The sequence below is a fragment of the Cynoglossus semilaevis genome, chromosome 2, assembly GCF_000523025.1.
Source record: "Cynoglossus semilaevis isolate Cse_v1.0 chromosome 2, Cse_v1.0, whole genome shotgun sequence".
Lineage (NCBI taxonomy): Eukaryota > Metazoa > Chordata > Actinopteri > Pleuronectiformes > Cynoglossidae > Cynoglossus > Cynoglossus semilaevis.
In genome coordinates, this window is record NC_024308.1 from 11283790 (window position 1) to 11299375 (window position 15586).

Sequence of the window (15586 nt, forward strand, 5' to 3'; positions counted from 1 at the left end):
TGAGAACAAATTCATTGGTCAGTCTGTGGTTCCTCTGACATGTGCAGAATGATGGACCTTTCATTGTTGTGTTAATTAAAAAAAAAAATCTTTTTTTTCTATTGTTTTTATCTGCTGCAGCAACTGACTTCACCCTGAAGACGCCCGACTGCCCAGACACTGAGTTTCCTGTCAGGATAGTCAACAGTGAGCGAGGATGTCTGTGGTTTAAGAAGGACCACAAGTTCAAGATCCCCAAAGGTGAGGAGGGGGACTGTTAAAATACTGCAGCTACATACAGTATTTATGTTTGTATTTGTGTGTAAAACTCATTACTCTCTACAATACTTTTTACAGTCTTACATTGTACTTCAAAGGATGCAGTGTGATTTGTTTTTTTCAAGTGACGTTCAAAATGAAAATCTTTTTATTGAAAAAAGTGAAACGTGAGTTACATCAGAAGTTGTGATATTAATTTATTAACGTTTTTTTTTCTTTCTGTTTCAGCTTATATTCGCTTCAACCTGATCTCTGCCATGATTCAGAAAAGTCCTGAGAAGTAAGAAATTAAAGAATAAGACTTTCACACCATGTTTAACACTGATCCAGTCCAGTTAGTCACACATAAATATACTGGACTGCAGTGTTTCCCCACTGTTCTTGTGCCGGCACATATTTTTCATCAGGAAAATCCCATGGCACACTACCAAACACAAATCTGACAAAAAGTATATGTAATAAACTTTTCCAAGGCACACCTACTGATCTCTCACGGCACACTAGTGTTCCGCAGCACAGTGGTTGGGCATCACTGCTGTACTGTTTGTGTCACATGACTCTCTCTCTGTTTTTGCAGTCTGGTTCTCTTCGACCTCTTCGTGAACATCCTGGCTCATAACCTGGCAGAGCCGGCCTATGAGGCTGACGTGGCGCAGCTGGAGTATAAACTGGTGGCAGGAGAGCACGGCCTGGTCATCAGACTGAAGGGCTTCAACCACAAACTGCCGGTGAGGACTTTTAGACCAGATTCACAAACTTCATCTGTTTTAAATGGGTGTAGTTACAGTGAGGGGGCACACTGACATTTATAGACAGACCTTTGAACTGACACCAATGACAATATCATAACATGAAGGTGGAAACTGTTGCTCTACTCACTACAGTATGTTGATCATGTGTAAATGAAGCATTTTTAAAAGAGTGGGAAAAAAAATTAAAATTATATACTATTAATTATGTAAACCAAAATGTGTCAACATTTTCAAGTAAAACAGTCAGACTTCACTCATCTTCATCTCTCATGGTATTTTTCTTTCCTTTTTTTCTTTCTAGTTTTTACCTTTACAAAAAACCTGACCATCAGCTGACACAGGAATAAAACTGTTTTCCATCGATACTGACGTCTAACTCTGTCGACATCTACTGACTTAACAAAACCGAACTATGTCTTTAACATGTACATGATGTTCATCTGTGACCTCACCTGGTCTGACCTGCTGCTGTGACCCTCCCCCTCGCATCCTCCCAGCTGCTGCTGAAGCTGATTGTTGATCATCTGTCAGACTTCCACACGGAGCCCGGCGTCTTCTCCATGTTCTCAGAGCAGCTGAAGAAAACCTACTTCAACATCCTCATCAAACCAGAGCGCCTGGGCAAGTAGGTGACAGAAACACACTGAGCTCCACACTCTCTGTTAGCCACAGCTGGAAGGTCGGGTCATTGAATTAAACTCACACTGAATAGTGATCCACGTTGGTTCACAAAATAACTTGGTGGGGAACAGCTACATGAGACACAGAAACACTGGGGCTGTGGGTTGGTAATTGTAATTTGATTAATTAAAGGGTAGCTGTTTTTTTTTAATACTTTTTGCTACAATAATTAGGTTCATCAGTGTCTGTTTACAGATCAGTCTGAAGGGGGCAGTAGAGATTAGTATTAAAGGCCTCTGCATTTGACCCATCCATGACACGCTGGTGAATAAACACTGGACACGTGGATCAGTTCCTGGGATCCAGGGGAGTTCTGGTACTTGCTGAAGACACCAGGGCCTAATCAGGACCAGGACTACAGAACAGGTCCTTGGTCCACTAGGCCAATGGCTGTAGCCTTTTTAAACATGGCAGTGGTTTGAGCAGTTGGCGAAGCTGCTTGTCTCGGTCATTCACACAGCCTAAGTGAGTGTTGGTGGTCAAACATAAGGTCTCGATTGTCTCTGGGTTGATGTCCTCTCTGTAGACAGGCCCGTCGTTCCACATCAGGTCATATCCTCCCACCCTCTTCTCTTTACCCATCAGCAGTCCTTCCATGTCCACAACATTCAGCGTGTCCTCCAGTAGTCTGCACTTGAGCTCAAAGTCCTCCTGGCTGCTGGCGGAGTACGACGGTGAGGCGTTCACCTCGATTAACCAGGGCTTCAGGTTCTGATCCAGGAGGATGTCGTAGCCATAGAGCTCAAAGCAGTGCTTGTCGTTGATGATGACGTTTTGAACACTCAGCAGGCTGCGGACAAAGATGTTGTCTATGTCTGCAAAGAGGGTCTCCACCACCCGTCTGCCATGTTTGGCAGTCAGGTATCTGCGCAGATACTGAATCTGCCATTTGCATCCTTTCTCAGGATCGTAGTCGGGTGCATTCTTCTGAATGGCCACGTTAGTGAGATGCATGTACTTGTCATCAATGCTGCCGAGAGAGAAGCGAGTGGTGGAGAAGCGGGCGAAGCCGTCACGATACAGCCACGCCTTTAAAGGAGCAAACGACGTGACCAGAACGTAAACCCTCAGATCAAATTTCTTTCCGTTGATTAGATAAGGGTTCTCTATGTAGCGTTGAACCACGTAGCTCTCGACCTGCGCTCCGTCCCGCTGTTCCTCTGTTCGACTGCTGTCCTTCTTCCAGTCTGTGATGTCTTTCAGTTTCCTGAACAGGAAAATTCCCTTTCCCTGGGACTTTGCTACAGGCTTCATGATCCAGGTGCTGCCGGAACACCGTTTGAACTCCTCCACAAACAGGTGGTACTCACTGGGCAGCTCGAAGGTGCAGGGGAAGAAATCACATTTGATTTCCTGGACGTGGCTGCTGTCCCTCTCGATGCTCTTCCTGTAGCGTTTCAGGTTTTTCACCATGAAGTTTTTTCGTGTCAGTTCGTAACAGTTGCGAAAATGGTTGATCCTCACATGTTCGTCCATGTAGGAGAAGTAGTTCTCCCTGAACCAGCTCAGATCGCACCAGTTAAAGTCCCACTCCCCATCTTCGTCTTTGACCTCCACCCAGCCTGGTCTTTGACCGAGGACGTACTGCATGGTCTTGATCGGGCCACATTTGTAACGCACACAGATTCTCCCTTCATGTTCATCCTTAAACTTCCTCAGCTGGCTCCTCCTGCCAGTGGTGCTGGATTTGGTCCTGGAAACAATGCTGCAGGAGACTTTACTGCTTGTTTTCCGTGTGTGCTTGTTGGGGTAGACGTTTTTCTTCATTTGTTTCTTTGGTGGGTTGGACATCGCTGGTTTTTGCAGTAACTCTCAAATTTTAAATTTCAACCACAGATCCTGGTCTAGTTCTGGTCTAGTTCTGGTCCAACAGTAATGTCTTCAGTGTTTCATTAGCATGTTCACATCTACAGCGTTTCATCTTAGCCTCTGATTTCAGTTTACCTCTACAGCTTCTGATGCAAACATACCTCCAGTGTCTTGGTCCAAAAACATGTAACCTTCTTTGGTGTAAGCTTTTTTTCTGGCTTTGATCCACAGATCAAAGGTATTAAAATCAGGTCACCCTGATGACCATAAGAAGAAGGAAACTATGGTACATGGTTGAACTAGTGAAACACCAGTACTTAAGGTGTACCACTGGTTTATGCAGTCACTACTTATAAATGATACACCCACTGGGGGGCAGTGCTCCATCCTCCTTGCTGCCTTTGGACCTAACGTCGTAGATGGTCTGGTAGTTGTGAACACATCTTCACAGCCTCTCTTCAAACAGTTCTGCCATGTCTGTTGTCTTCTTCTCTGTTCCTTTCTGATCGTAGTGAGCTACACTGCCCCCACCGACCCCACGATTCCTGGTGGTACTCCACCTTTTACTGCATCCCTTTTACCTTTCACACTTCCACTCATCCTTCCCCTCTGTAGGGACATCCGCCTGCTGATCCTGGAACACTGTCGTTGGTCTGTCATTCAGAAGTACCAGGCCGTCATGAAGGGACTGACCGTGGATGACCTCATGGCGTTTGTCAGCGGGTTTAAGGCGGAGCTGTACACTGAGGGGCTGGTGCAGGGAAACTTCACCAGCGAGGTGAGAAACACACGAAGACAAACATTCACTGTAATACTGCTAATATTTACATAATAATACCATGTTGAAAATGTTTCTGCACCAGTAAAGGTTTGTTGTTTTCATTGTTACCTCATGAAAGTGTGTTTCCTCCAACAGGAGTCAAAGGAGTTCCTGCAGTACTTTGTTGAGTGAGTATCTTTCTGAAGCTGTGACAGAATCCTTCTGTGCATTTTAACATGAAGGTATTATACAGAGTACAGTCTTAATACAGCAGTCATGTGATGAGGACATTGTCATTATCACTGCGTCTCTGCAGGAAGCTGCAGTTCCAGCCTCTGTCTGCAGAGGTCCCTGTTCTGTTTCAGGTGGTGGAGCTGCCTCAGAACAGTCACCTCTGTAAAGTCAAGTCTCTGAACAAAGGAGACGCCAACTCTGAGGTCACCGTCTACTACCAGGTGAAAAACCCACTCCTCACACTGATCTCTGACTCCTGGAACAGAGGTCGTGGTGACGATGATGTAAAACTGTTCTGTTTATCTGATCTGTGTCTCAGTCAGGGCTGAAGAACCTCAGAGAGCACGCTCTGATGGAGCTGATGGTGGTGAGCGTAGTTTAACAGCTGCTAGCTGCTCAACTTGTCCTGTGACCTTAGCTCATCATCTGTCCTGACTTCTTCCATTCCTCCACAGATGCACATGGAGGAGCCCTGCTTTGACTTCCTGAGGACAAAGGAGACCCTAGGGTGGGTTTACAGATGCCAGATCAACAACATCTGAGTTCAACATAGTTCAACATCCGTACTGTATTTAAAAACCAAGTCCATCTCTGCCTCTGTGACCTCCAGGTACCAGGTGTACCCGACCTGCAGGAACACCTCAGGGGTGCTGGGCTTCTCTGTGACAGTGGAAACACAAGCAACCAAGTACAGGTGAGGAGGAGGCGTGTGTTTCTGGTTGGGTTCTTGGATCTTCAGAAGTCTACTCCAGCTGGTCGAGAAGTAACTGCTGCTTCTTCTAACAGCACAGAGTTCGTGGAGGCAAAGATTGAGGAGTTCCTGTTCAGTTTTGGGGAGCGTCTGTCTGCTCTGAGCCAGGACGCCTTTAAAACCCAGGTGACTGCCCTGGTGAAACTGAAGGAGTGTGAGGACGCCCACCTGGGAGAGGAGGTGGAACGCAACTGGTTTGAGGTGGTGACGCAGCAGTACATCTTCGACCGGCTCAACAAGGAGGTGAAGGAGACAAAGACAAGCTTTAGTTCACCGACAGTGACTCTGACTCTGACTTTATAAAAAACTCTATATAAACCTCTGTTATACACATGTACAGCCACTCATACTCATGGACTCATACATACATATATATATATATACACATGAAATGGTCTGGTAGAAATGTGGTATGAAAAAGAACAACACACCACAACAACACAATAAGTTATTAAGTCAATGTGATAAAGAGACAGATTAACTAGGGGTGTACACTGTCAAGAATCTGTTGATACGATGCGTATCATGATACAGGGCAATGATACGATATATTGTGATATACTATCATACAATAGACACGACGATATATTGAGTTTTTTCCCCCAATGTAACTGCAGTCAAGTGTCATCATAGTAAAGACTCTGCTGCTGTTCCATCTGAACATCAGGTTACTAACATTGGAACAGAGGGATCTACATTTGGAATCACTGGAGGAGAAAGAAAAGAAAAAGAAAATGAACCAACACCAGGAATATTTGACTGAGAATTGGTGATAAAAAAATCAGTACACTGATGGAGGAGATTGATACGGTATCAGGAAATGGCATATCGTGATATTTCAATCAATCTATATTTTCTTACAACCCTAATGTAACGACGTGACCATCAGTGCAGATTTTTGTGTTTTAAATATTTACTGTTTTGCTGAGGTAAACTGAAAAGACTTCTTCAGGTGAAGTTCAAACCTGGCATGTGGACACGGTGATGTTACTGCAGGTCAGAGGTCAGAGGTCTAAGGTTCTGGTCTGTGCTTCTGAACTTGGGTCTGTCTTTCAGATTGAAGCTCTGAAGCTCTTCACTCAGGAGGAGCTTGTTTCCTGGTTCCTGCAGCACAGAGGCAGCAGCGGCAGGAAGCTGAGCGTGCACGTGAGTTCCTGTGACGAGGACAAGGACATTTTTATTTCTGGACATTTTTCAGTCCAGTTTGCCTTCAGTCTGTGGACACAGACAAACAAACAAACTGCTGTTCCTTCATGTAAAACATAATCGGCTTAAACCCAGGCTGTACTTCCTGTACAGTACTATCATTGACATTGATCTTCCCTTCCCACATCATACCAATATTTGATTTCCTGTGTCCTACAGAATTGGTTTATAAGTTGTTCTTTGTTCATGTAAATTACCCTGCTCCTTGGTCTTGCTCCACCCTGCTGCACCTCCCTATCTCTGGTGTCAGCTGGTCACCTGTTTCTTCCCTGTCTCTGGTCAGGTGGTTGGTTTTGGCGTTGAGGAGAATGACCAGCCGGATCAGAGCGAGGCCTGCAGCGTGGACAGCCCAGACAACCCCCTTTCTTCAGCCTACAGCGAGGTCAGCGAGCTGAGCTTCCTGTCCGCCTCGTCACCCTTACTCCAGGAAGTCAAGCTCATCAGTGACATTAGAGCGTTTACCTCTGAGGTCCCGCTTCACCCTTACCACAAAATCCTCAGCTAGGTAAGTGCTGAACACTCCTCCCTCTCCTCCCCCATCTCCCCCTCTTCCTTCTCCACAGTGACTGTGGCCGTGGCTAACAGTCGTTAACTCACTGTGAAAGTTTTAGTACGAATTTGAACAAACCGTTGGCACAACAATAACATCCCCTTGAATACCACTAGAGGGAGCCTAGGTACTGCCACTGGGAAATGTTTACAAAGTCAAGGTGGAGTCAATAGGAGCAGAGCTGAAATGGCTCTTATTATTTGTAGTAAATAATTAATAGTTTTTCAGACAGATTATGTGATATTGAACCGTCAATCTTAAAACAGCCGTGGAACTTTATCCTCCTTCCTTCTAAGTTTGTTTTAAGTCAATAAATAAATCCCTCCATAATAGTGTGATCATTAATGTACATTATATAATTTAATTTTATATTATCCCACAGAGATGAGCTGAAAAACTACAATCATCACCTGATGGATGGACCAAACTCTATGGTAGTTTCAGCCCTGGACCTTCATACCATCGAGTTTGAAAGAAAGTCAGAACCTGGTAAAAAAAAAAAAAAAAAAAGATGAAAAATGTTGACCCAGTAACGAGAAGAGAACATAACAGCACCAAGGAGAGAACTGTGGACCCGGCTGTGAGAACGTCTTCATCAACTTATCATTTTAACTGTGAAGGGGTGGGTTTATGGTTAGTTTTTGTTTTTGTTTTGCAAGTGAAGTGAATGCATCACATTGTCTCAGGGCTGTGGTTAAAATGCAGAAATGTCACAGCTGTGTGTGTGTGTGTGTGTGTGTGTGTGTGTGTGTTTGATCTTTGGTCTGAGTGTACATATACATGGTTACGCTCGTTACATGAATGGACCCTAACAGGACGTGATGGTCACTGATGTGTTTAATAACAAAAAGAATGCACTCCTGTAGAGACCTGTGGAGAGTCCACTTCACCACCGCACCACTGAAATCAAATAAAAGCAGCAGCTCACTGCTGATGAAACATGACTGTTTCACCTCTGCTCTCAGAAGTCCAACTGGCAGAATGCTGCTGTGACGTTGTGGTGGGAGTGGCTTTGGTTGTGTTTTTTTTTGGTTCTGCAGTAAGTGTAGGTGTGGCGTGTTGAAACAAATCTGTAACGAACAGCCCTGCGTCCATAACAGAGACTGAGAGTCACACGTTCACCATGACCACAGAGAGACCCGTAGGAGGAAGTTAGCAGTAATTTAGGTGAGTCGTTCTATCTGCACGAACTGTTCAGTTCAGCAGACATAAATAACGGAAGTGCGGAATAAGCGGAGCAGCTTTGACCTACGACCCTGTTATCTGTTGAACATATTTTCCTTGCAGCCTGGCTCATTTCCGGCTGATCCAGAACTGGGTGGATTCTCCAGTAACTTCTGATCATGTGCTATGAACACATTGAACTGTGGACAGAGAATAAGGTGAGCACGTTGATTTGTTCTTTGCTAAGTTTATGGTAAACTTAGTTTCACTTTCTCTTCCAGCTAGAGACAGGAGGAAGTAGAGCCTATGATGTGAGAAATAATGACCATACACCATCCCATCAACAAACATGACTGTTAAACTTTATCTAGCTAGTGGTTCCATAGTGAAGTGGTTAACATCCCTGCCTTACACCCCAGGAGACCCCACGAGGCTTCACCCAGCCCAAGTCAATATGCTTCTCCTTACATGCAAATCAGGATCTAAAAACTGAAACTGGGACGCACCAGAGCTGTTACTACGACATGTTTTATCTGTTTTTTCCCTTTCCAAATTACTTTACCAGTGTTATTTTCCTTTTGCACTCCTCCTAAAAAGGAGACGAGAGAAAAGGCTTTATGTACATATAGCCTAGAGGATACTACGTGTTGATGTTGACTTTCATTCCATGAGAGTGGACTTGGAAGTTTATAGAAAATACAAATATGTGTATATATTATAGATACTATGGGCCTGATATTAGCATAATTATGTAATACCTGTAAGAATTGTTATTGTTTTTTTTTCTCTGATATTGAAAATCTGATAATGCAATGTCTGGGTTTCGGAAAATGACGTTTGCAAGTATAATAAAAATGTAACAGACAACAACAACAGACCAGTCAGGTGCCTCTATTGGCACTGAAACTGTATTGCAGTAACTGGTTCTAAACTCGTTCATTGCTCTCAACCCAGGTTCTCCAAAATCACTTACATATATATACATATATATATACATATATATATACATATATACATATATATATACATATATAACAACAAGGTGGTGCACGATTCAGGAAATGCCACAATTCGATTCGATATTGATTCCATTCAAAATTGATTTTTGATTGAAAGACAATTTTCAATTAATTTGATTCACTCCAGAGCATAAATAATTTTGATATATATCTGTGATTCTGAGTTACTTTTCAATAACAGAATGAATGAATTTCAGGTAAACACTACTCAATATCAACCTTGAATAGGATTTATTTATTCTATTCATCTCTACAGTCCATTAGGTAACTGTCAAACTGTTCAAACAAATCTGAGACCGTCTGCCTTTCACTACAGATGGTTGGCCTGAGGTAATTGGTAGTACCAGAAAATGCAACTGTAAACTGCACAGTGCAAAGTAAAATATTTTAGGTGAAATAAGAGCTTTTACAATTAGTACTCTACTCCACGTTCTCTGCAAAAAGTCTTAATTGTGTGCAGCAACAGTGTTGTAGGGTGCTGTAAATAAAATACACTGTAGACTGAGTGATTCATAGCCTGTTCAGAGTTGGGTATGAGATTAGTTCATTGAAACAAAGTTTGTTGTTTTGCTGGAAGGTTTACTGTTTTTTGCTTTTTGCCATCTTTAATCTTAATTTACAGATGAAGGTGTATGTATGTAATAATCGATTTATTTGTGTTTCAGCCATAATTTGTCAAAATGAGCCAATCAACACCAAACATTAAAAAATGGACCACTGAAGATGTCCACCAATGGTTGATTGGAGAGGTCAAGGTTCAGCTCAGCTGTGCAGACAGGTTCTCTGAGGAGGACGTGTCTGGAGACTGTTTATATTCCTTTGAAAAAGAAGATATTTTGGATCTAGGAATAAAGCATGGACCTGCAGTCAAAATCTCCCGCTACCTCAGATGTCTGAAAGAAGGGACAAACTACCAAGCACAGTTTCCAGCATATGTGGCCCAGTGGTCCAAAGAGCAGGTCTGTCAGTGGTTACTGCAGCATGTGATTGTCTACAGAAAATATGCAGACCGACTCAAAGCGGAGGAGGTGTCAGGAGACTGTCTCGTTTGCTTCAGCAAACAGGATTTACAAGCTCTAGAAATAAAAGGTGGTCCAAGTGTAAAGATTCTGAAAGAACTTAAAGACTTGAACAGTAAACCTGAGCCAGTACTACAACCAGACCCTGAAGACAACACAGACCTGCAAGACCTAAATGATGTCTCTGTTACACCTAAACCCAATGTCTCTCAACATCTGGCAACTAAAAAGTCAGACTCCATGAACCAACCAGAACTAAATACTGTTCCTGACAAGAGTTCTCTGTCAAGTAAGAACTTTTCATCCAAGGCGAAGGAGCAGCAGGAAGAGCAAATGTCCAGGCCACAGGCCTTAGGAGCAAGACCAAAGGAGAGAGTTGAGGTAAAATCTGAATTAGTTTGTATAGTACAAGAGTGAGTTGAGAGATTATAATGCTATCAATAATAAAATAATACATTTTATTTTACATTTTGTTTTTAAAGCAAATGGTTTACAAAGTATTGAAGAAGTAAATACAAAGCAATATTTTACAGCCCAGTCAGAAAATGTAGGTTTGTAAATCCATTGATAAATAAATAATCATTAGTGTGGACAGGGTCCAGGGTTTTTGTGTTGTTCTGAGCTTTTTTAGTCAACAAAGAGAATCTACTAATTTCCTCTTCTAAAGTGATAAACTGCAGTTTTGTTTTGTTCCTGCAGACAGAACCTCAGCTCATATCAAAGAACATCATCCAGGACCACCTTGATCACCTTATCAGCAGTGACTTCGAAAAGTTTAAGTTCAGGTTGCAATCATACAAGAAGAGCAATCAAAAACCTATTCCAAAAGGAAAACTGAATGACAAAAACAGAATAGGAGTTGCTGAGCTAATGACTGATCACTATGGAAGCAAGGAGGCTTTATGTATCTTTAAAGATGTTCTAGAAGAAATCGATCAGCTGGATCTTGCCTCACGTTTTGGAAAAACCCTTGGTAAAACCCCATCATTATATGAACAACTTAATTAATTTTTAAATACTTTTTTGACTTTGGAAATTAATGATTATATGAACAACTTAATTAATTTTTAGATACTTTTTTGAAAATGTAATCATCCTTAAATGTTGATATTATTTTTTGCGTGACCGATTTCAACATGTACTATTTTGTGAATTTCAGCTGAGAGTCAACTGAACCTGGAGCGTTCTTCCAAGGAGGTTTTACAGAAAGAAGGAGACCAAGGCTACAAACTAAAGAACCTGTTAACTTGTGGTGGAAACTCCCTTGACTGCTACGATAGATTTGTTGTCGTCGTAAACAGAACCAGTCCAAAACAAGTGCAGTATCTCCAGTTTTTGACGAAGCTCAAACTTTTCTGTGTGCTTGACTTTGACCCCAACTCTGCCGCTCCAGGTGGGCTCTGTCATTCCTACAGGGAATCAAGGGTTGCTAATCTCCATACTCCGTCACAGTATCAAGAACCACTCATGTCAGTGATTAAGAACCTTAACCTTTACAAACAGACCAGCTGGGTTTTCTGTAATGGTAGACATGACCTTGATGACAGTGACAACAAGGAGTTAGACTACAAGAACTGGCTCAGAAAGTCTTGTAAGGATGTGGAACAGTTGGTGTTGTTTATTTGCAACCCTGAAGTCCTTCTCCGTGGCAGGAGTCTCATCATATTCCTCCTTCTTTCACCTGTGAACAACGAGAAAGATCCAGTTCTTGACACCTACAAGTCATTCTTGAAAACCACTGAAGAAGAAAGCATCATCAGCATATGTGCATCCGAGAAAATATTTGAAAACTGGAGGGAGCTCATACATGGGAAATGTGAATCAGTCATTGATTCACGTTCCATTTATGAGCTGAGTCTCAGTGAGATCTGTGGAACCATAATGTCACTGGGACCATTTGTTCAGTCCTCAGGAAAACTCCTTCCTTCGTCTGACGCCAGCGCTGTTGTTCTGAAACAGAAAGATGAAGATTCTCTGACTTTTCTAGATATCTTGTGTCTGAATCAATGTGAAAATACATATGATGAAAAAGGCCAGGAGTTTAAAGACTTGCGCATCAAAGTTGAAGAAGATTTCTACAGAGGTGGCACAGTCAAATGGTGGAACTTTTATTTTTGTGATAAAGACACAGAGAAGCCATTTGTCAAACGGGACAAGTACGAACAGGTGAAGAAAATGATAAGATCTCAGTTGAAGGACTCCAACAACGTGTGTGTTGTGCTCAGCCTTTTCCATGATCCAGGATGTGGAGGTACCACCTTGGCCATGCATGTCATGTGGGATCTCCGTAAAGAGTTCAGATGCGCTGTTCTGAAGGACAAAGCACTGGAAAAGGCAAACCTCCCAGACACTGTGGAACAAGTTATTACACTAATGAAGCTTGAAAGTCCAAAGCTAACTCCAGTGTTACTGTTACTTGACGACTCCAAAGAGACAGAGAGTCCTTACGCCCTTGTTTCCTCCATCTACAACGCTGCTGTAGAGGAGAGCTTTGACAAAACTGCACCAAACTGCAAGGTTGTCATTCTTAACTGTGTTCGGTCCCACAGTCCCAAACAGCAGTACCAGTGCAATGTAAAACACAGTCAGTTTTTAACAAACAAACTGACACTAGACGAACAGAACGAGTTTGAAAAAAAGCTGAAGGATCTCAAAGAGACTCATGAAAAACCCCACAACTTTTATAGCTTCATGATCATGAAGAACAATTTTGACAACGAGTACATTTTTAAAATTGTTCGTGACACACTTGAAAACTTTAACTTCAGTACAAAGGAAGCCCGACTTTTTGCCTATTTAGCGTTGATCAACACGTTTGTGGAAAAGTCCGAAATCTCCCTCTCTCTGTGCGAAGACTTTTTGGGGTTAAAAATGATCCACTGGCAAGAGGACAGTGTCTTTGAGAGAATGAAGCCATATTCAAACTTTGTAATTACGGAAATAGTGGAGGATTGGGGAGAGTACAAAGGACTCAGGATTCTACATCACTCAATAGCATCTGCCAGTCTGAAGGAGTTGGAGAGAATTTGCCATTTAAAGCTGAGTGATATTACTATGGAGATGCTTCATTGTGATCTATTCTTCAGAGATGGAGTCGTCAAAGACAGGTTCATGCTCTCCATTCAAAAAATGTTAATAGAAAGACAAAAACGCAAAAATGACAGAGCAGAGAGAGAACCGTTTTCTTCCCTCATTGACAGAATAAACCAAGATGAAGGGAGGCAAATGGTCCAAGAGATTTTTGTGAAAGCTTCCACCCGTTTTGAGAAAAGCGCATCTATTCCTCAGGCACTGGCGAGGTATTTGTACCTCAAACACAGTGACTATGCAGAGGCTTTGACATGGGCTGAAAAGGCCAAAAACATTAAAGAAAATCCATACACATTTGACACGATTGGTCAAATCCAAAAGAGCAATTTAAAATCCAACATGGACAGAGAAAAACATGAGATGTCCCATAACCCAGAAGACTTAGATGAAAACCTCAAAATCGCAGATAAGGCTATCAGAGCATTCAAATGTGCTCAAACCCTGGCAAACAAAGAGGATGAACCTGTTGATAAAGCCCTGGACGACGAGTCCGACGACTATCCCAAAAAGTCTTATACTGTTTATGGCTATGTTCGTGTTTTGGAAGTGGCTTTTATGGTATTGGAGGTATTGGGTAAATTACCCTTCTTTGAGACGAGCGATCCAATGAAGAAGAAGTATTTAAAGAGTTTTCTGATAAAAGCAATCCCTATTACCAGTGTATACAAAGAGGACAATGAGGTCAACAACAGGTACACAGAGGTCATCAGAGATCATGAGCATTTTCTCATCAACTTAAAAACTGAGGTCAAGGAAACCTTTGACCTCCTAAATGACTATTACACATATATAAAACAGGATCACTCAGGGTACGATTCCAAGAATCGTTGGGTCGTTGGTGATCTTTTCCCAAAATACATCGATCTGTTTTGCACGACACAAGTGGAAATACAAAAGGAACGACAAACCAAAGCCAATCTCAATGTGAAGATTGAAATTGAAGAACGAAGAACGTTCCTTGTAGAGAGACAGTGTGACACCTTCGCTGGGATTCTTCAGCATTTGGACAGACCGCCTGAAGTTGAGAAAATCACAGAATGTTATGCGTTCTTGCAGCAGCAGCAGCACTTTATTAACACAGGACAAAAGACTAAGGAAACAATTAATTACATTTTGTCACTCATCCTTCTGTACCTCTTGAAACCAAACTCTAAATACGTCAAGAGTTACGACTTCCTGACCAGTCTCCTCTCGAAAACTCTGCAGGATCTCAGACAAGGGTATCCCTTCCCAGATCCATACTACCTGTTTCTACTCTTATTCTGGCCAAGTCCTACTCAGCAAAACGCAGACATCGTCAGTTATGTGCGGGCAATTCGAAGGTCATCTCTTAAGCACCCAACACTGTTGTTTAGAAGAAGTACTGTTGCACTTCTCTTCTTAGGTAAAGAGGAGGGACTAAAAAGGCTGGTCTCTAAACCTCAACTGGATAAGGACTTTAAAAACGTAAAGCAACCTGCCCTGGCACAACTTTGGCGCAATGGAGATATATTTAAAGAGAAAGCAATTATTGACCAGCTTCAGCGAGTCAGTGGAACCATTGAACAGAGAGAGGTTTTTGCCAATTATGGAAAATTGAAAATCCCTGTGCGTCCGGCTTACATTGCCAGCATAAGAACTGGCTTCAGCACTGAAAAGGTTTCCTTCTTCCTCGGTTTTGCTATTGATGGACCACTTGCCTATGATATTCAGTATGAAACCTAATGTGAAAGAAAGTACAACGCAGCATCACTGACAAGAGTCTTAAGAAAAGTTAAGGACTAAAGTTAACTCAACGGGTCAAAACGTTCTACAACATTGGAAGACTTTCTGGGCTTCGAAGCCCATCGTCATGTCTCCTGTGGGCTGTTGCAGCCAATGTTAGGTCTGGTGTCTGTACCAGAACTGTTGTAGCTAACATGGTACTACACAGTTTTAGCAAATAACTTCTTCCGACTTTCAGAGTAAAACACCTTTGTCTCATTTTCAGTGACACCTACTACACAGTTTTAGCAAATAACTTCTGCCGACTTTCAGAGTAAAACATATTTGTCTCATTTTCAGTGACACCAGGTTAGAAGTGAAACAGTGTTGACCATGTTTCACCATGGACCAGGAGAGACTCGTTCTTGAAGATACTGTTTCAGTAGTGCTCTTCCACGTGTTAGAGGCAAAGTAAACTATTGTTTGTTGTTGTTTCATTTATACAATATGCTTATCGCGGGTTGTTGTGGTCTCGCGTTCTTTCGGATTTATCGCAGAGTCTAATGATATCTCACTAATTTAGCTGGCGCGCAAGGCTGCACGCCGCTGC

General features: G+C 42.4%; 3 protein-coding genes and 1 pseudogene across 3 annotated transcripts in view; 3 read left to right on the forward strand and 1 right to left on the reverse strand.

Moving 5' to 3' along the window:
* The window catches only part of nrd1b (nardilysin b (N-arginine dibasic convertase)), a 14064-nt gene extending 6553 nt beyond the window's left edge, over positions 1-7511 (forward strand). The window contains 15 exon segments of the mRNA XM_008337945.3: positions 1-17; positions 121-240; positions 487-538; positions 836-986; positions 1508-1635; positions 4116-4278; positions 4417-4448; positions 4577-4715; positions 4814-4861; positions 4950-5002; positions 5105-5188; positions 5281-5488; positions 6302-6391; positions 6735-6956; positions 7384-7511. The exon segment at positions 1-17 is cut by the window's left edge and continues 30 nt beyond it. Coding sequence (XP_008336167.1) covers positions 1-17; positions 121-240; positions 487-538; positions 836-986; positions 1508-1635; positions 4116-4278; positions 4417-4448; positions 4577-4715; positions 4814-4861; positions 4950-5002; positions 5105-5188; positions 5281-5488; positions 6302-6391; positions 6735-6956 — 1507 coding nt within the window. The 3' untranslated portion in view covers positions 7384-7511.
* rab3b (RAB3B, member RAS oncogene family) overlaps positions 1-7945 on the forward strand; it is a 23174-nt gene extending 15229 nt beyond the window's left edge. The window contains exon 6 of the mRNA XM_008337952.3: positions 7718-7945. The gene's annotated coding sequence lies outside the window, so the exon portion shown is untranslated. The remainder of the gene's footprint in view (positions 1-7717) is intronic.
* On the reverse strand, positions 1642-4109 carry LOC103399210 (probable tubulin polyglutamylase TTLL9 pseudogene; annotated as a pseudogene).
* Positions 7946-8033: 88 nt separating the features above from the next.
* On the forward strand, positions 8034-15263 carry LOC103399192 (sterile alpha motif domain-containing protein 9). Its single transcript, XM_008337920.3, has 5 exons — positions 8034-8168; positions 8289-8383; positions 9850-10584; positions 10903-11176; positions 11363-15263. The coding sequence occupies exons 3-5, from the start codon at positions 9865-9867 to the stop codon at positions 14995-14997; spliced, it is 4629 nt and encodes a 1542-aa protein (XP_008336142.1). The 5' UTR covers positions 8034-8168; positions 8289-8383; positions 9850-9864; the 3' UTR covers positions 14998-15263.
* Positions 15264-15586: the final 323 nt, after the last annotated feature.